This window comes from Drosophila takahashii, chromosome 2L, assembly GCF_030179915.1.
Source record: "Drosophila takahashii strain IR98-3 E-12201 chromosome 2L, DtakHiC1v2, whole genome shotgun sequence".
In the NCBI taxonomy this organism is placed as follows: Eukaryota; Metazoa; Arthropoda; class Insecta; order Diptera; family Drosophilidae; genus Drosophila; species Drosophila takahashii.
The window spans coordinates 17,024,598-17,045,384 of record NC_091678.1 but is presented as its reverse complement, the minus strand read 5'-3'; the positions used below and the strand labels follow the sequence as shown (position 1 = coordinate 17,045,384).

Below are 20,787 nucleotides of genomic sequence, written 5' to 3'. Positions count from 1 at the left end.
TGCAATAATGTTGAACATTTTATCTGGCAGAGCAACCCGATTGTAATTATAATTGGTTGGATTTATCCACTATATATCCTTTCTATCACTATTAACCGCAGCAATGCATCAGGTTAAATATTCAAATCCAGTTTGACCTCCTGGGCCAGGGAATGTATATCTCGGTCATTGTCATGTGGAAAAACTATTTAAATTGCGGTTCCCGGGGGCAGGAGAATCCCCGACTGCCGCGATTGATTCGCACAGCGAACTTCCGCAGCCAACGAGCAAACAAAAAGTTTACGCTTCATAGCACAAATTGAATAAATCATTTGACGTTGTCGAGCAGTCAAGTTGCGGGGCGACTGTGGGAGGGTGGAAAAAGCGGGGCTAAAGTTCGTGGGCTCACATAATTGTTGCGCAAAATTGACCAAAAATGAGAGCTTCTCCGTAAGCGCGAAAATTCCGCAGCAGGAGTAGCAGGCGCAGCAGGCGATGAGTCTGAACAGATTTTAATTGAAAATAAATAAATTATGCTGTTTAATGCCCCTAAAAGTAGAGCGTTCATGCTTGAAGGCAAGCACTTTGCCGCCATGAAAGTTAAAGAGATTTTAAAAGGTTCTTAAAATATGGTCATATTGATAATGGATAAGGTAACTTTACTTTACTGGCTTAACTGTATAAAATATTTGGGGATATTGGTGATAAACTGCATGTTAGTTTATTAAACAAAATAAACACGACGGTATCAAATCGATATGCGCATGGTAAATTTTTGGTATTTATACGTTTACTGTTTTTCCCATGCAATACTGGTAAATTTGAGCGGATTCTCTAGTAGATTCTCTCGTAGAAAGAGAGCAATACGCAATATGGCATTTTAAATTAAATTACGTGGGTGGGAGAAAAACGGTGTAGCAATCATAGGGTGTTATTTATAATGATTGATTTAACTTCGACAAGAGATTTTTCAAATATATTTAATTTCAATTTAGAGAAATATTTTATTTACCATCTTCACTTCTCAACCGAAAACTGAATGGTACCACTTGGACTTCTTATTGCAGCAGGGCCACTGTGGGATTTTGCAGCGGGTTGCTGGACAGGCACAGCAAGAGGACCACACCTCAACCAGTTCCATCAGGAGCAGCAGCATTACTAGCCAGAGGAAGGCAGGACGCAGCGATAGAATCATTCCGCCGACTAAAATAACTATTTACAACTCGAGGCCCGAGACCAAGACACATCGGAACCTTGTCGAATCAGTGAACCAATTGGCGATGACATAATCGCATCAGCAGCAGCAGCAGCCGATGCAAATGCAGATGTAAATCGCTGGAACAGAAATTGCACGGACCCAGTTAATATATCGACAGACAACGGGCGAGTGTAATTGCGAATGTCCGTGCCCCGTTTCCGATTCCGCTGCACGTTTCCGTGATGGAATATGTACATTGTACATGTGAAAAGAATCCAAAACAACAATATCGGTGAGGCGTCATACCGTCATTCGTTATGCAATTGCCTCACAAAATAACAATACTGCACAAAAGTCGAATGAATTGAACAAATAAAACCAAAACTTTGGTCGAATGCAGCACGTAAACTTTGTCAGCGATGGAAAACCGAGTAGTCGCTTTAAAAACCGCAACGAATTCATTAGCCAGCCCATGTTAATAAGCCAAAGACCCTTATATTAATTTTAAGACCGTACCAAATGATGGAAAATAAAGTATTTACTTTGAACGGAGAACTATACTAATGCGGTTGATCTATTTAGGCTTAGTACTGACTGTTCTACTCTTAGTAGTGGGAAATTCCAATGGACGTAACGTTACCAAGGCTTTTCATACGGGAACGGAGAAGCCGTTGATAACTTCGTTCGAAGTAAGTAAGTGCCCCAAAGTTAAGACCTTGAAGAATGTAAACAAGAAAAGAGTAAGTATTTAAGTTAAATGTTTATGGTTATTGCTAGAAGTATTTGGTTTTGAACTAGTTATTGGGTGTTTGGTTTGCCTATGCTACAACACCACTGGACTTGCCCGTTTATCAGCGTCGCTGTGCCTCATACAATGTACAAAATAGTCGTGAGTCCTGTAAATTGGTTTATATCACTTATTTGTTTCATTATTTTTAAAATACTCCCTAAGCCTATTTCAAAACCAACATCTTGTTTACGGACTACCAGAACGTCACTGTTACATATGCCTGCAAATACAATGATCTGACCATGCAATATGATAGTAAGTAGAATAGGTACTGAAATACTTTCAACACCAAAGTGTTTTTGCTCCAATATTTTCAGTTAAATTGCGCATTTTAACACGCACGCGGACCCCATTGGTTGAGAATCTAAACAAGGCCATATATTTCCTCGAGTCAATCAAATTCCCAACCGAAAAACTCGAGCACCTCAAGACGGAAGCTTTTTGCTTCGAGTGGTACATATTGAACTACCATGTTAAACCAAGACCCGGGCGATACAATTCCCCAAACAAACACGTTTGGGATCATTGATGTTGTTGACGATGACAGCATGAATTAATTGCATAACTATCGCTAATTATTAGAACATAATCAAATACTGCAGGAGCTGCGCTGCCAAGATGGAGAGGAAATCGTATAACTTAATTAGTTCGGGCTGGGCCAACCGAAATCAATTACCAACGACAGTTTCACTCGACTGATTGGGCCGGGTCCTTCAAGGAACCCAATTGTGCTGATTCCCGTGTCCTTGTTCCCGAAACCCACTTATATACATATATCGAAACCGAAAGAAAATGAGTGTTTGAAGAAATTGAAAAATACTAAATGTGTTCGCCTCACTAAAAATATATTTTTTATTTAATATGAAATTTAGACTTAACTTTATAAATCGATTTAAAGTTTTTAAGGCTTGAATAACAAAAATTTTCATACATAATTTTTACACTAATATATATTTATAGACACTTTTTCTCCCTGTGCACGCAGAGAGACGCATATGGTGAGCAGACAGCCTCCTGATATTGAATTGATGCCTTGCCCATTCTGGCGACGCTTCAATTCAATTTACCGAAGGGGATTCCCCCTCAAAAAAAAAGGAAACTTGGAAATTTCTATGGGCATCCGAAAATGTGTGTCTCTGCCCATTTTCATTTTCACATTTTTTTCCGTTCGCCTGTTTGGCTTCCCCTTGCCAAATTGCTCGGGCCAGGCTCAAATTGGCTTTGGCTCTGGGGTCCTGGCGGTGGGCAATAAAATCAAACCCATACTGGGACCCACTTGGCGTATGCGTAACTCACAATTATCCCTCATTGTGTGGGCGTGTCCCCACGAGCATTTCGCAAGGGGCTGGGATAATAGTCACTAGCCTCGGATAATTGTCATTGTCATGCGAATTTCGGGTCCGCAGGACATGAGAATTTCGCTTCCGGCAACAACAGTTGGCCTCCGGGCAGAAACAGCAAAGCCCGGACAATCCAATTTTCGAATTTGAATTTGCATTTGCATCTTGCCATTTGGCCATATTTTGCTGCTAATTTGTTTTGCCTCTAAGCGGCTTCCTCGACTGAGTTAACCCACAGTGACATTTCGTTTGTTTGCCATAGAAAGCGAAATTCAATTGCTGTGAGGCTTTTTAGTTAATTTATTTGGTCCTTGCAAATAATTCAAGAGAATTTTCAAACAAAAATCAGAACAGATTGCACGAGTTTTGCCATTTCCAAGGCAAAATCAACTGAGTTAGCTTGCAAATTCGAATTGCACGCTCTCGAGATAGGCATCTTGTTTGACAATGTTGTCGGATTTGTCTTGGCCAAGAGTCTCCCTGGGTTTTGTGAGTCAGAATGGAGGCTGACATAAGCTCGTTATCTGATCGCCAGATGGAACATGTCTTCTAATTACATTTCACACTTGAGCAGGTGAGTAATGTGGTGTGCAAAGGCCTCTTCATTTCATTTTCATTGAACTTGGTATTTACATGCACGAGGTGGCCATTAATTCTTTATTTCATAAGAGATTGGATACGAATTTGCATAGACATCACAGATTTGCATTTATCTAGATAATACTACTAGTAAAAAAAATCGTTTAGAAAACAGAAAAATTTTGTGGAGGTAAATAAAGCTTCAAAAGTAAATAGATTGTAGCTTAAAACCAAAGTTAAGAACTTAAAAACTTTTAAATAAATGTATAGAAATGTTCAATTGTTAACCACTTTTAAATTATAAATTTATGAACAAATTAAAACATGCTTTAAAAGTCATACTAACAAGACATGCAACACCAAAAGCCACATTAGCAACATCTGCAACAGCAAGTAAGTAGCAACACTAAAAGTCACAGGCAGCTACATCAGGACCTCCGGCAATGGGAAACACAATATCATACAACCAAATGGCAAAATTCGCATAGGCAAAAAGCCACAGCAGCCGTAAGAATATCTGCAAAAACAGCAGCAGCAACATCTGTTACGACAGCAGCAATTGTCGTTTAACAGAGGCCAGCAGCAACAGCAACAGCAATTGCAGTGACAGCAGCAACATCGTCAAGAACACGAATGTTATACTATATACGCTATAGAGAGAGGTATATATGTACATGGTTATAAGCCTAATTGATGCGCTCTTTTCGACTTTGCCTGCTTTTGTTGATCTTCTTGCTATATAGTTGACTGCTGTTGTTGTTTTTGTAGAGGCTGAAAGCTAAAGCAGTTATTCAATTTGATCTACTGGCAAACTGCGCTGTTGTTGGCGTTGTTTTAGCCATTGCCTGTCCGTTGTCATTGTAACAATTTTATGGCTAGTACGTTTTTATTTCCACAGATTTCAGTGATTTTCTCTAGTCGCTTTTTTTTAACAAGCGCCGTTTTTTGTGTTTCTGTTTCAATTGCATGACGCATTTAGCGATTTCAAGTTCAAATCACTTTTTATGGGTCTTTATGTAATCACGTAAGCGTCATTTGTGGAATACATTTGCGAGAAGCAATCTTCAAGTCGAGATGGGGCGACGACTGTGACTTCATGCACAAAGACTCGCCTAATAGAGTTGCATTTAAATTAATGGCCCGAGATCTTGGATTTCGAGAACAAAATCAACGAATTCGAATACAAGTTAGCTGGCGCTAACCAAAACTCTTAATTAGCCGAAGAAGAAGTTCTTTTGGTTTGGTCAGTTCAGTGGGTTTGGTTTTATGTCGTTTTTTCATCTGCCGTTCGACTGGTTCCACCAGTTTCCGTTTCATTTCGATTTCGGTTTCGTTTTCGCTTCTTTCACGTCAAAGAACAAGAACAACAAGAGGTAGAAGACGAGATGCTGAAGACGCCGCCAAAAAAAGAGCAGCGGCTAAGCGACTGCGACAAAATAAAATTATAAGAAATAAAAAACGAAAACCATTTATTGATGTGATAATCTAAAGATCAAGGTCTTCCTTTTGCCATTTCAATAAATTTTGTTTTTGAGCTGCGTACATTTCGTGGACCACCGAAACGCTCAATCTTTGATTCCGTCGAAGCAGCAACGAAACTAGAATTTCGATCCGAAAGATGTAGTGGAGATTAGCGATAGGACAAACAGGAAGTCCCGAGCTACACTGACAAATATATTATATTTACAACCATTAATTGGTTAAGGTTATTCGTTATTAGTACATATGCATCGATATAATGTTTAAAAATGCAAATATGATTTTAATTTCATAAGTAAATAGAAAAAATAAATATTTTAAAAGTGCAAAAAATGTATATTACTATTGCTAGGCATTATATTTGACGTAATAAATTTTAGATTTTGTACCAGAACTATAGTTTTCTGTGTAAAAAAAATGAAGACAAAATAATGAAAATGAAAAAGAAAATTCCGAAAAGTTCAGACAGCCAGAAGTGGAGCATAAGCCGAGGATTCAGTTCAGCTTTGGGGAACTGCCGTGGTCCCAGCCTCCGGTTCCGACTCTCAGTTATGTAAAACATATGCTAAACTAATGTGGGTAGTTGCTGCTTGACAGGAGGGGTCGTCGGGGAGGGGACTTGGGTTTGCAATTCAAATGCAGTTTGCAACTTGCTATTCATTGGGGGATTTTCTCGGATGCAACAGCAGCAGCAGCTGCGGAATCAGTGCAAGCAGCGATGAGTGATGATTTTGTCCCTCCATCCAGTATCTTCCACCCTTTCCCACTAAATGTGCAGCTGTCTCTATCGTTTGTACAGAGAGCCTACAAATGTGGGAAAGAACTATAAAATATCCGAAGTTAAACTACTCTAGTCTTGGAAACAAATTTAAAAAACTTATTACATTATACTTTCAAGAAAATTATATTCTGATTGAACAAGTATACTATGTATTATAATAAAATATTAATATATTTATTTATAATTCAAATGTTAAAGTCCTTTGATTTTTGGTTCCTTAAACTAATCTGTTCCAAAATTCTTATATTTAAAATATAGTAAAGCTCGTATCAGAAGAAAAACATATACATTTGGCAAAAGTAGACCCCATTTAGTTTAAACGGCTTCTTGTGACGGCTTCTTTGACATTAAATTTATTTATTGCAATTCATTCAATTCTCTCAAATCTTGTTCATCATTTGCATAGCAGTCAGAAGGTTCCATTCTTGAGCCTACCTCATCGATCCCTCTGAATGATAAGCCCTAAGTATCCTCTTCCATAGGCAAGTTTCCATACCCCAAAAGGGAAAATAGAGGGCCAGACAACAAATCCGAGTCAAGCATTCAGACAAACAAATGGTTACCCCCAAAAGGAAAAAAAGGCGAAGAGTCAAATGCTCACACAAATATGTCACGCACAAACGGCAAAAACAACAGCACGACGTACAAAAAAATAGGAAACAATTCGAACAAAAATGTTTAAAAAATATATGTACGGAAAAAAAGTAAAAGGGAATGAAACAAGGTTCATCGGGTTCAAATGAGCCTAGCCCAGAGACACAAAAACCGAAAGACCGGCCAGAAATTTTTTTCTTCGCCTGTTTGCCTCTGTCAAAGAAGAAGCAACAGTTTCGATGATAACCAAAGCAGTACGAAAAACAAGAGCTCTGAAGGGGAAAACGAAACGAAACCGAATCGGAAACTTAGAAAGAATGAGACCGACTGAAAAAATATGTTCAAGAGGGCGTCAAAGTTGACGCTTATCTGCGCCTCATTTGCCAAAGGCAGCAACAAAAGCCTCATCAATTTCAAAGGCCTCGACCGGCGGAGCCAAAGATTGAACCACTGACAGCTGTCTGCGGGAGGGGAAAATAGGATGGAGACTACGACCGAAGAACTAGGGAGACCATAACCAAAATGGCAGAAAGATCTAGTAGAAATCTCACTCACAGATACTCTTTTCTATGAAAAATAAGCCGTTGATGATGATAAAAAGATAATACTTAAAGTCCGCAGTTTGACAAAATCAGACCTTTTTTAAATTTAAAAGGCAAAATAAATAAATTATTTTTTTACCATAAACCAAGGTCTCGAAAATTCCTTTTTAAACATATCGCTTCTCCTCACAAATAATATTCCCGATTATCTCACAATATCATTTGCATTTTTAGATCATGACAAACACTTTCTTGCATACAAAATACCTCTGTTCTGCTCTTCAAATAGCCAAATTAAGAGGGAGAACAGTGGACACTGTCGCGCCAAAGTTCACTCAACTTTCAACTCGTAATTTGTCATTGTGCCAGGCGCCGTGAGTAGCCAACTGAAAACGACTCCCGACAGCTGCCAGCGCCTTCCACTTTCCACATTGCCCCCGATTTTCCTCAGAAATGGCGCAAAAAGTGTCCACCACCGGACAACGTCATCGCTGGGCCAAATAATAAATATTAAAATCGTTTACGGCACTGGAACCTGTTCACCATCATTTCCGATACCCGAAAAAATCATAGTAGCCGTCTGCTTGAGCTGATGCCACTGCAATGCTGCGTATACGCAATAAAATTTATGATAATGCAAAATACTTCAGACTGTCGCATTTTTGTGGAGAAAACGGCTAACGGATGCCAGAACGCCAGCACGAGTCTCGTGTGGGTGGTGATTAATTTGCGTATTGTTCTTTGAGATATATTTCTCTTTTCAATATATTCTTTATTCCTGCATTTTATGTATTTTATTATTTTCCCGTCGTCGCGACATTTCCCCAGATGGTTTGGCAGCTGGCATGTGCATTGAACGCATTGTCTTCCCCTGGATGTTGTACTGAAGTGCGGTGGTTTTCCCACTCTTTAGTAGGTAAGGGCATTAAATGAGTTCGGTTGGGTATAAAAAACCATTTCAGAATTTTTGTAAATGACTTTTGCAAGATTTTGAGCTACCAAATAAAAAGAGGTCAAACTTTAAATTAAATTAAAAATATTTATAATATTTTTTTAAAATATAATAATTATAAAATAATTATATTAAAAAACTTTAAAAACAAGAAAAGAGCATGCCACTCAAGCTTAAAAATTTCAGTATTAATCAGTTTCAAAAATTTTTTAATTTATATTAGTTTAATTTTCACTAAAAACTGGTGGCTTTTAACAATGCTTTATTCCACACTTTTATATTTATTATCGCAAACTACGTCCGACCTTACGAATGCATATATTTCGCAATGCCTTCCCACATTTTCGCATTTCCACTCATTTCCCGCAACTTAAATCAATTTGCTTTTACTTTGACCGGGTTGGGTGAGGATTTTTTCTCTGACCGGCTACACATCGAAGTCTGCCATATAATTTGCAATGCAAACAGGACTCGTGTCCTGAATCCCGCCGACAGCATACGTGGTGGAAATACATTGGATGGAAAAAACGTGCATACATATATTGGTTGAATTTCAACTTTGACAGACGATGACGAAGAGTTTCTTTTGTGCCGTTAATAATAATAATAATAACAGCGATGGCAGCGCGGAAACCCCCTATAATGAAATTTATTTCTTCCGAAGGAACAAAGCTTTAAATGCGTCCCAAAAGAATCTTAACTTCAAAAGCTTTTCGTGAAATGAAAATTGAAATTCCTCGAATAGCTAAGTGAATTGGCCTTGGAGTGGAATTAGAGGCGGCTTTTTCCACCACCCAATCATCATTATCGTCGTCATCGAGTCGAGTGTAAAATGTAATTTATAGATACTAAGAACTCTGGCCAACAGGTTGCCAACTGGTTTCCAATACGCTGCTGCAAAGCCCACTGAGAATTACAATAAAGAGGAAAAAAGCCCAAAGCGGAAGCGAATGCTACAAATTTCATTTACAAACAGTCCTTGAAGACCCCGCTCTGTGACCAAGACAGGTGCAACTGGACAGGTGAGTGCCAATTAGCACATTACATCGCAAGAAAATCTTCGACTTCGATATTGAAATGAAGAGGCGCTTCGCATAAATCGCATAAATATGTTAATTAGTCAAGTGCCGCACGACGCGAACGTAAACATTCTGCGCTGTTCGCTTGAATTTGTTTAGAATTAATTTCAGCTCCGTTTCATTTGCATAAATTGTGTGAATGTTTAATGGACTTGTTTGCCGTACGGCAACTGAAAGCAAAATCAAAATCAAAATAAAAGCGCGCGACGAAACGGCCGAAAGTAAAAGTTAATTATCGCATAAGACTAGAATCGTCAATTGGGTCTCGCCTAGAATTGGGTCAACGGGGAATCGGGAATCGGATTCATTCGATGAATGAAAACAGAATGGCTTTCACAACCGCATGATAAGACTTCAAATGGTTTAGTAATTTGAGAAGCTAAAAATAATTTTGAAACACTTCTTGTGCGCCACAATTGACCTCTGGCTTTCGGGCCGTGATTAAGCATACGCAGCGTGGCCGAGCCGGATTGTCTCAGTTCGTAGGAAAGAAGCGGGACAAAAGAGAGATAAGCCGGCTCTTCGGAAGATGGAAGAGGTCGTAAACAGGGGAAAAAACAAAACTAGTGCTCAACGCACGAAATACGAAACGGTGGCTCAGAGAAGTCAGAGGCCCACAGCAGCACAGTGATAAGTCGACGCAGAAATTAATGCTGCCCAAGAATCGGATTCGGATTTCCACTCAGCAGAGACAACGGAAGATTTCCACTCGGCCAACTGATTAAATTTATTTATTATGTCACTCTCCGTCTGTGTCTGTCGTTAGATGGATGATGGCCCCTTCTTCCCCGAATCTCCGACTTTATGGCCTGTTTCTAGCTCTTAAGTCGCATAATGACAGAGAAATCGTTGGCTAAGGTCTCCCTTCTGTTTCGCATCCCCCTGCTGAAGATTTCTTATCGATGGAGGGCAAATTGAATTTGGACTGCTGCTTATCAGCCTTTTGTTTAGCGATTGTCGCTTATCGGGTATCCCCCGAATCTGTGCAACCCGATATAAGATACGGCGACTCTTGTGCCAAATATTTGGCAGATAACTAAAGTGGAACCAAGGAGTGACACCCAACCCAAAATCCAAGTACGTGCCGAAGGGAAACTTTCGCCGGGAAAAAAACTGCAGTCGATTTCAGTTCTCGTCGGGGAGTTACGTGGCTTGTGGGGATTGTTCTTTGGGCTATGGTCTCTGTGTGTGTGTCACAGGGCGATAAAAATTAACCCGTTGCGCTCCGAAGTTCGGCGCTCTAATCCACGTCTCATGTTTACACGTGCCACCATTTCGCTGTCCATTTCTCGGTGAGTTTTGCTTTTGCGTTATCAAACAAAACCTGAGCGAAGCTCGGTCGCCTTTTATTTTCGGTTTACGGCGCTCAGTTCAATTGGTTTTGGCTTTTGAAATGGTTCCACGCTCTTCGGACATGACTCAATGCGGACATTAATCATGCATCCAACCAAGTCTCAGTTATATATATAGGTATGTATTTTCAACTAACCGGGCGAACAAAGGGTGTTAGAATACTTTTTGTTTCAGCATCGCTGAGCAGAGATTTAAGAGGGGTGGGGGAAAAAAAGCAACCGCAAAACAACAATAAAGAAACCAAACGAAAATTACTTTTCTACTAATTGCAACTCTGGAACCGAACTGCTGAGGTCATCAGGTGGACTGCGAACAGAGGCGAGGGGCAGATCATTTGGCCAACAGTTCAAAACAATGCACAGGAAATTCGCATTTACTCAGTGCCAGAGAAAAGCCAACAATAAACCAACAAAAATGCTATGCAACATCAACGTTTTCCTTTGCCATTGTAGATGGGAATTTGCACAAAGCCTTGGATTGAGTAATGATGCCAGCGGGATCAGAGAGAAACGGCTAAGGAATAGCTTATTTTTCAGATTGAAATTCTCTCATCCCATGGAGCTTAAGCAAGGGAAATACATACAAAGCTAGCCCGGGTAGCGAAGAAATTTCTATTTTATTAAAATACTCCCTCGCAAAATAGGTTTCTTATATTTGCAAATAAATTCGGTGTTGAATTGGATTCGTTAGCTAAAATCAGTACATAAACCATTTTTCTTTTGTTCTTGTCTTACTTACAAAAAAAATGTTGTAAAAGTCTTACATTCAAATGCAGAAGAACATTATTTGTAAATTTATGAAATTAAAAATATAACAATAATTTTCGTGTTTTTGAAGTGATAACTAATGATAATTTTTTACATTGCTAACTTATATATTAGCCCTTTACTCAACCCCGTTCTATTTTGTTAAAATTATTTTGATGCTTTCCAAAACTTGTCCGCAATATTCGCAGTGCACCGAGAAAAATAAAACCCCCAATCACTGCCGCTCTCCCAAATTACTGAACCTTTATTTGAACGCCGGGTTGCCAATTGACATGGCTGCAACCTCTACTATTGCATAACACCTGACAAATGCAATTCAGGCAAAATGCATCGACGATGCTGATGATGGCCTCAAGTGAATAACACTCACGCAAACACGCGACGCACTTTGGGCTCGGGATTGCGATTGGGTGGCTCCATTCCAATGGGTACTTTAATAAAGTGCAGTCCAAATTGTGGGCCATCGCAAGGCAGCCTTGCTTTTGTTGTTTTTGCCAGTGGTGCTGGTGGTGGTGACGGTGGTGATGCGGTGGTGCTGCAGTTGCAGCCGCCGTGGCGTCAATTATCGCCGCTGTACGCAAAGTGGGGCAGGCAAATAATAAAAACGCGCCCAAACGCAGTCGTCAGGCTCAAAGCACTTCATTGTCAAATGAGCTTAAACACCACGCCCCTCGGCCCCGATTCCGCCCCGTTAAGACCCCCTCCTCATCGCCGACCCCATCCCCCAACCCCATCCACATCTCCATCTCCATTCTCGTTTTCATTTGTGCAGCACTCTTTGCTGCGTTTTCGTTTTCATTTTATTTCAGCATCGCTCTCTTCCGATACCCTATCCATTTCACACCTTATTCAAGTCTTTTAGTAAATCAAACCTTTTGATAATGAATTTTAGAATATTTAAATTTTTCTGTACAATTTTAAATATTAATACATTAAGATGCCTTATAAATTTGAATACCCTTAGACCCTATAATTTAGATTTTTCTTTCTGAATATTATTTTAAGATTAAATCTATTTTTAGAATGCAAAAGATAAAATTATTTTAAGCGGAATTTTAGGGTTAGAATAATGAATAATAAAGAACAAAATAAAAAATAAAATTGTTAGTACATTTATGAATGAATTTATTTCCAAGAAATTATAAGTAAATTAATATTATTTACGTTTTAAAGGACTATAATTACACTGTGCAACATTTTTAGGGTTATAAAATGTAACCGCAATTCTGATTTCATTGGCGGAAAGAACTCATCGAAATAAGCTAAAACCCATTTGGGTTTCTTTGGCTTAGCTCGCGTTTACCTATTATAGCGAGTTAAAGTTTTACATACAAAATTTATTTGTAACGGCCATATCTTGTGAACCGATTAAAATTTTACTATCAAGTCTTCAGTGATTATGTAGCTATGAACCCAAGGAACAAAATTGACAAATGACTCTTGCGAAGACGTACACCTAGCGCGTTAAAAATCGAAAAATTAGGCAAATTTGTTTTTAACGCGCTAGGTGCACTAGGTGCTAAGTGCGCAAGAGTCATTTGTCAATTTAGTTCCTTGGGTTCATAGCTACATAATCACTGAAGACTTGATAGTGAAATTTTAATCGGTTCACAAGATATGGCCGTTACAAATAAATTTTGTATGTAAAACTTTAACTCGCTATAAAAGGTAAACGCGAGCTAAGCCAGAGAAACCCAAATGGGTTTTAGCTTATTTCGATGAGTTCTTTCCGCCCATCAAATCAGAATTGCGGTTACATTTTTCATGTTGCACTGTGTTATTATTTGGATCTTACTTTATTAAGTGGCCTGTAAAAAGAAAGCGTATTGAAAGTTATTTCTTTAAAAAATCACCTCTTCCTGGCTGTTTTTCTCTTTTTTCTGCAGTTTTGTTCGCCGTTTTCACGCCTCACTTGCCGCCTTGTTTGCCTCGTTCGCTGATTTGCTGATTGATGGCGACGTCTGCAATTGAGACTGCAACTGCGACCGCGACTGGGACTTCGGATCCGTCTCCGACTCCGCGCAGGTGTCGCCGCCTAATTAAATGAAGGCAACGTTCACGCATGCGTAACCTGCAAACACTCCCAGGCCCACTTGCCCCGCCCCTCGAGCGCCCTTCGCAATGCATTGTTAAGAAAATGGGTCAATATGCAATTATTGCATTTTATTTTTCTTATTTTTTTCACTCTGTGGGCTCAGCTTCGTTTGCGTCACTCGCGGAGAGTCGAGAGGCGAGTTCGCAATAATCATAATATGGCTACTTCACTTGGCAAAGCAATCAAGCCGAGGCCTCCGAGGTGTTGATTTTGTTAATATTTGCCAGCAGGCAGCAAACGATTCTCGGTGTCCACCGCTCCCAATTCGCGGAACTCGGGAAGGAGTCAAAATCAATGCATCGTTGCATGTGCAACAGCTCCCAGTTCTATGGGTTAATGAAGCGACGCCAGAGTTTGTTTGGTGTGCTCCAATTTCGAGGGTGATGGAACCATTTAAGGGGAATCTTGAAATTGATTTGCGGAAATGCACAGAAAGTAATTTCAAGCGGAAAACTAATCAAGACGCTCTCATTTAAGAATTTATTAAAAGTTTTGTGTGATTTATAACCGCGTTTTACAGTGAATACATAAGAAAATCATTGGTTCTCTACCAATATGCCGCCAAAATCTGAGAGGAAATAAATATTTTTTGGGATAATTTCCTGTATAATTTAATATTGCTCAACAATTTACCAGACTTTACTTTCAGATATATGTCTAAATTCTAAAATATGTCTAACCTAAAATAAACAGACCTCCAAAATACAATCTCTTTCGGCCCCAAACCGTTTAAATTAGGCCTTGTTAGGACAGCAACATGAGGGTCCTTCTAGGAGCCGAAAGTTTTCTGAGCATCGTAAGTTCCTCAACAACTTGACCATTTTTAAAAACCTAATAAAATTTGACAAATTTAAGTGCAAGCACCGGATACGATGGTACAGCAAGGGCAAGTCATACTTACCTCCGAAAGAACTCTACGAAAAGGCAATGAAAGCCATCGAAGCTCGCCAACTAACGATTTCCGCACGCTTGAGACCTGGAAAAGAAAAAAAATCAGAAACACCCATTTTGGAAATATTTTGTCGGGCATTAGCGTCTTCAAATAAGTCGGGTGATAATGGCAAGTCTAAAGAACTTAAAGAACCTTTAATCTCTAGTTCCAAGGACCAAAATCCCGCAGTTTCCAGCAGCCAGAAGTTGAAGAAAAATGTAGATTGTATTAACCTTATTGTTAACCAGGACTTCCAACCACAATCTAAAAGCCCTTTAGAGCCGCCTCAAATAAAATTGGAAACACCGCAAATTTTCAACTGCAAGAACTGTTATGAAAAGAATTCTGTGAACACTCAAGGCTTTCCAGAAATGTTGATTGCAAACTGTAAGGATTGCCATGGAGATGGAAATCTGCAATCTTTAGATTCCATTATGGGCTCGGCAATACCACCCCAACAGGGAAACAATCCAAAAGAAAGAATTGGCGTTATTGAAGAGCTTTCAAAATCCCCATCCAATCCAAAGGTTAGCGAAATTCGATCATCAAAACAAGATACAAAAGCAGTGGCTCCAGGTAAACCTCAAGAATCTGCAAGTCTTCCGCCTCTCGCCGAAAGATTTACCATGCCACAAAAGTTGGCTTTTCCGGTGGGAAGAAATCCCTGTGTCGACGGAAGTAGAGCTGAGAAGCCCAAACCTTGCTCCTCGGCCCAAAAAGTACCCAAACCACCATCTAAAGCCAATTCCCCAGTTAAAACCGCTCCTCAAGGGAACTCTTCGACTAAAACAAAGGCGGTGGATAAACAAAAGGCTCCTGTAAGTTCAACACCTCAAGCGAAGCCAAAGGTAGCGAGCCCGCCAAATAATCCTCAATCAGAGAAGATACCATCAAATTCAAAGGTTGGATTTGCCATGCCAAAAAATTCAGCTTTCCCATCGGGAAGGAACCCCTGTACAGACGGGAAGAAAAATGGTAAGAAATCCAAATGTGCAGCAACAAAACCTGAAACAAAAAAAACAAAGATAGGAAAGTCTCTGGAAACGAAAAAACAAAAAGCTCCGGTTAAAAAACAATGTAAGCAAGAAAAGAAAGAAGACACTTGCATGAAAGAATCCCCGGCTAAAAAGACAGCCACTGTTTCAAGTAGTTCTTCACAACCTAAGCCTGCACCGCCGGAAAAACCGCCAAAAGAAAAATCTTCGAGACAGGGTGTTGTCAATTCAAGACAACCTAAGGTTAAGCCCGCCAATGCTCCTCCAAAACCTAAACCCAAGCCAAAACCGCAATTTACAGATGGAAAACTACCACCACTGCCATCCTCCAGTTTTTCCATGCCGATCTTGTCGGCCTTTCCTATGGGAAGAAATCCATGCCGAGATGGTCCACGAGGAGCATCCGCTGATGGTGGTGATAAACCTAAAGATAATCCCTGCTCTAACCCAAAAGTTAAACCCTGCAAGTCTGAAATAGATTCTTGCGCTTCGGCAAAGGAAAGTTCTGGTGTTGCTAGCTGCTCCTCTAAAAGTTCTCTGAAGAAGAAAGCTTCATCTTCTATTGCCTCAGCTCCCAAAAAAGGTGCTAAGCCTCCAGATAACTTAAAGTCTGCGCCAAAGGCTTTGCCGCCTCCACCAGTTAAAGAAATTAAAGAGTCCACCGGAGGTTCCGCTGCAAAGGTTCCTCTGCCACCACCGCCTGCTAAAGAAATTAAAAAATCTTTGGGTCCTTCACAACCCCCATCTAAAAAAGAAATCAAAAGCTCTACGGGTCCTCCAGAGAAAAAAGAAAAATCATGTAAGCCGCCTTTATCAAAATCCCTAAATTGCAAAGTAAAATGCGACTCCGAAAAAGTTCCAAGTAAATGCTCCGAATTAGATAAAAGTCCAAAAGGCAGTGAATCTCCGAAACACGAGTTAAAAAGGTTTCCGGCTCTTCCACTGAAACAAAGCCTCGCCAGTTATATCAGCAGTATAGAACCACTTCTCAGCGAGGAGGAACTCAAGGAGGAACAGAAGATTGTCAAGCAATTTCGGGAGAACGAGGGAGCGGATCTTCAGGAGCTGCTGGAGGAGGAGGCCGAAAAGTGCAACAACTGGTTGACTCCAAGGTGGACAAGATCCGCGTATTTGAGCTATCAGGCTCCTCTGACCATCTTCTCCAGTCCAAGTCTCTCCTTCCCCGTTCAAGAGTTCACAGAGCCCCAGGATTTTCTCAACTTTACTGCCAAAGCGATTTACGCTATTTGCGAATTCAAGAAGCTAGTGTACCAAAACCAAATTCCAGTGGTCAAGATGGGCAAAAATATGCTGGACAACAGCCAGTTCTGCAAGATCTTTGGCACGATTCGAAAGCCAGGACGATTTTGCGATACAATCGAACAGTACAGCGATGCCGATTACGTTGTGGTGGTCTACAATAATAACGTAAGTGATTAATATCACTGAAAAGTGTTTACAAATATCAATAAACTTAATTTCAAAAGCTATTTGTATTTACCTCGATTTTTATCTTTTTCTTTAAATTATTTATTATATTTTATTGGATTTAATATATTATTATTTTCTTTATTATAGTGAATTATTTTTAGTAAAGTTAATAGAAAATTAAAATTTTATCTTCCTGATTCTTAAGATCAAATAAAAACACCTCTTAACGAGGTAAAAAACTAGTGACGACCGCACCTTCAACATACAAAAGTTCTGATATCAACATTTGTGACGAAAAATTATTACACTCGTCATTAAATAGACTTTCTAATATTTTCTCATTCGGCCCGCCCTAGCAAACTATTCCAGCATTTTTCCCTTCACAGGCATTTTCTATTGCAGCGTGCCGAATGAGAAAATATTAGAAAGTCTATTTAATGACGAGTGTAATAATTTTTCGTCACAAATGTTGATATCAGAACTTTTGTATGTTGAAGGTGCGGTCGTCACTAGTTTTTTACCTCGTTAAGAGGTGTTTTTATTTGATATCAGAAGTTTTTGTTTGTTTACATTTGCTCTCATAGGAGCTAATATATACATTTAAATTTAAATTGGTCAATCATAATTTTTAAACTATTGTATTTTAACAAATTAAGTTAAAAAGGCGTTGAAGTATTTTAAAATACCTTTTAAACGAGGTATAGCACATGTCTGTACCTTTAGTAGTGTAGAACTTACAAACTAAAGAAATTTAGCTATTTTTAGCTTTTTCCCGCTAAAGTAGCGGCTTTTTCCAAAAGTCGTAGAACAAAAGATTCCTATATGGAACTCTTAAGTGCAAATTTACTGATTCCATGACCCTAAAATACAGTTCGGATACCCTCCCACAAAATTCAATACTCAGGGAGCGTTAATTGTTCGAGCTGGCAAAAGTGGCTATTTTCGTATAAAAATAACTTTTAAACGTGACTTTTTACAGTAATGTGTTATATACCAAAATTTAAGGAATCTCAAGGGCTATACAGTTTAAAGTTGTAAGGAAAATCGTTAGAGCCGTTTTTGAGAAAATTAAAAAAAAGCTAAAAAAAAAGTTTAAACAAATTTTATTTTGTTCATATCTTTTTAACTATTACATTTACTCAAATTGCATATAGAAGGCGTTTATAGCATTTAAAAATACCTTTCAAACGAGATGCAGCACAAGTCTGTAGCTTTAGTAGTATAGAAGTTACGGCTTTCCGAATTTTAGCTATTTATAGCTGTTTTCCCGCTAAACTAGCTAGTTTTTCCAAAAGTGGTAGAACAAAAGTTTTTTATATCGATGTGATGAACGTCATATCAAATTTTCAGAACTTAAAAAACATATTTTGGACAAGTGGACAAGTGGACAAACAGAATTAAATTTTCATTTTGGGAAGAAGAAGAAAATCTTATTTTGGCTATAACTTTTGAACGGAGCGTCGGATTTTGACAAATGACCCCTCATTCGACGGGTATTTTCAAAAGGAATACAAGTAAAACATTGCGAGGGGGCATTTATCCCCACCGGCCCCAACAGCTCCAAATTTCGAAATTTTAACTTTTTCACTTTCCCCGCTCTCTCTCCCAAGCCAATTGATTTTCCTAAAGTCTTGGTATGCAATCCTTTAAGTTTTTGCAATACCTTTCGATAGGTGTATCATTCATTATGATCGGACCATCACAGTAGATTTTCATTTCTTCGTGTATATATAGTAGTCGCCTTCGCACACTCTCCTGGTGCGCTTCGTCACTACATGGACTGCCGTCCATAGTGATAGTCGCCTTCGCACACTCTCCTGGTGCGCTTCGTCACTACATGGACTGCCGTCCATAGTGATCTTAACTAAATTCCTCTTAACCTTTGTAGTTCTACAAGTTACCTATCTATTCGGAGAGTGGAAAACTGTTGAGTGCTAACAGCCTGAGAGATGCCTTGGAGAAGATTCTCAACTGCCCCGTAGAAAAGGGCGAACCTTTCGGCCTGCTGACCCACGACAATAGAAGCAACTGGGCAGAGGCTTACTCTGCACTCTGTTGTCCCCATGGAAACGCCGATGCCGTAGAAACCATTGAGCAATCCCTGTTCTTGGTCTGCCTGGACCAGTGTGTTCCAGTTCCCAAGGGAAAGGAGAGGATTGTGCAGGCACACCAGTTCCTCCATGGCGGTGGACTGCGCCAGAATAGCGCCAATCGTTGGATGGACAAGACCATCCAGCTGATAGTCAATCCAAATGGATTGGCTGGCTTTTGCTATGAACATTCCCCCGCCGACTGCCAGCCGTTGGCCATGCTGATGGACTTTGTGCAGCAGAAAGTGTAGGCTAATTTTAACCAAAATTATTTTCAATTAAATCAAAATTCTCCTATATCTTTAGGAACGAGGAGAACTATGGTTGCGATGACTGCAAGTCGGACAAGGAAATCCCGTTTAAGCTGCTGAAATTTCAGCCTGTGAACGAGTGCATCAATTTGTGGCTGTGCCAGGCCAGGCGCAACATCCAAAGGATATCCAGTCAACTGCTGATGAACGTGTTCCACTTCGAGTGCCACGGCAAGTGCTTCATCAAGGCGCAGGGCCTGAATCCGGACAGCTACATCCAGATGGCCCTGAGTTTGGCCTACTACTCGATGCACGGGAAAATACCCGCCCAGTACGAGTCGGCGCACTTGAGGATTTTCTGTGAGGGACGCACGGAAACCATACGATCCACCTCCAATGAATCAAAATCCTTTGTCCTGGCCATGCAATCGAAGGGGGCTTCGAGTCATGAGAAGCTGGCAGCCCTGCAAAGGGCGGTGGATGCCCACGAGAAACTGATCAAAGAGGCCATCAATGGACAGGGCATCGATCGCCACCTCTTTGGATTGCAGCAGATGGCTTTGGAGAATGGACTGCCACTGCCGGAATTCTTTACGTCAACGGGTTTCGTAAGATCGGTGACATTTCAACTCTTCACCTCTCAGGTAGCCACTTCCCACGAGGGCTTCATGGCCTACGGACCCCTTATATCCGACGGCTATGGGGTCTGCTACAATCCGCAGGAGGAAAAGATCATCTTCGCCATCTCCTCCTGGAAGACTTGTCCGGAAATAAGTCCTACTAAATATGGTAAGGCCATAAAAAGCTCCCTGAATGCCATGAGAAGACTTATCCTGGAAACGGGAGGCGATTGTGTGGGCCAAAATCCATGCAAGTGCGAGAAAATTCGGTTCTAGAAGGGGTAACTCTCGGTTTTTGTTGTTTCGTTTCATAACAAGGCAAAAATACACACACTCGTAATATTTTCAGATGCATTAGCCAAGCCACTTTAACTTGGTTCGGATTCGGGTTCAGGGTCGTCGCATTACTCACGCCGAAACCATGCTCACCTTTGACAAGAAATAAGCCGGAGACTCGTGAAATTCTCTTCGAGAATATATTGGCCTGAGTCAGCGTGAAAAAGTGTGCAGCCAACTCAGATCATCCGAGATCGCCCACGGGGTTTAAGGGGAGCTCACTCATTCGCCTTTTTAGCTTGCTAATTAATAAAGCGGCCTTTAGGGGAAGAGTAAGTAGTTAGCTGATTCAGTTAATTGCTTTTATTGGATCATACAATATTTAAGGAGGAAAATATTTTGGGAAGGAAAGACAAACTGCTCTAAAGTACCTATTAGATCTAAGTACCCATGGTTCTCATTCCGTTTGATGCACTACTAACCTATTTTTCTCATGAATGCGACGCCTTTTTTCTCGGGGGCAATGAGGGAATCTCATATTTGCCCCGCCAGTTCAGCTCTTATGCAACATTTGAAGATGCAATTCTTTCAGTTCTCTCTCGGTTTCTCGATTTTCTGCTCTTTGCTGGCTGCAATTTTATTGCTAAATTAAGTAATTGGTCCAA

General features: G+C 40.1%; 3 protein-coding genes across 4 annotated transcripts; 2 read left to right on the top strand and 1 right to left on the bottom strand.

The window, feature by feature from the left end:
- Positions 1-943: 943 nt before the first annotated feature.
- On the bottom strand, positions 944-1,575 carry LOC123003245 (uncharacterized). The gene has a single exon (XM_044395175.2). It carries the CDS (start codon positions 1,172-1,174, stop codon positions 1,004-1,006), a length of 171 nt encoding a protein of 56 aa, XP_044251110.1. The 5' UTR covers positions 1,175-1,575; the 3' UTR covers positions 944-1,003.
- Positions 1,576-1,714: 139 nt separating this feature from the next.
- Positions 1,715-2,834, top strand: LOC108068256 (uncharacterized). Its single transcript, XM_070217479.1, has 4 exons — positions 1,715-1,866; positions 1,976-2,066; positions 2,130-2,222; positions 2,285-2,834. The coding sequence occupies exons 1-4, from the start codon at positions 1,741-1,743 to the stop codon at positions 2,494-2,496; spliced, it is 522 nt and encodes a 173-aa protein (XP_070073580.1). The 5' UTR covers positions 1,715-1,740; the 3' UTR covers positions 2,497-2,834.
- Positions 2,835-14,151: 11,317 nt separating this feature from the next.
- Positions 14,152-20,384, top strand: LOC108068268 (uncharacterized). 2 transcript variants are annotated; one of them, XM_070216032.1, is made up of 5 exons: positions 14,152-14,324; positions 14,384-16,882; positions 18,774-19,222; positions 19,282-20,127; positions 20,196-20,384. In XM_070216032.1, the coding sequence occupies exons 1-4, from the start codon at positions 14,286-14,288 to the stop codon at positions 20,120-20,122; spliced, it is 3,828 nt and encodes a 1,275-aa protein (XP_070072133.1). In that variant the 5' UTR covers positions 14,152-14,285; the 3' UTR covers positions 20,123-20,127; positions 20,196-20,384. The 2 variants fall into 2 exon arrangements, with proteins under 2 accessions (XP_070072133.1, XP_017013220.2); XM_017157731.3 differs by lacking the exon at positions 20,196-20,384 and having other exon boundaries at positions 19,282-20,189.
- The last annotated feature ends 403 nt before the right edge of the window (positions 20,385-20,787 follow it).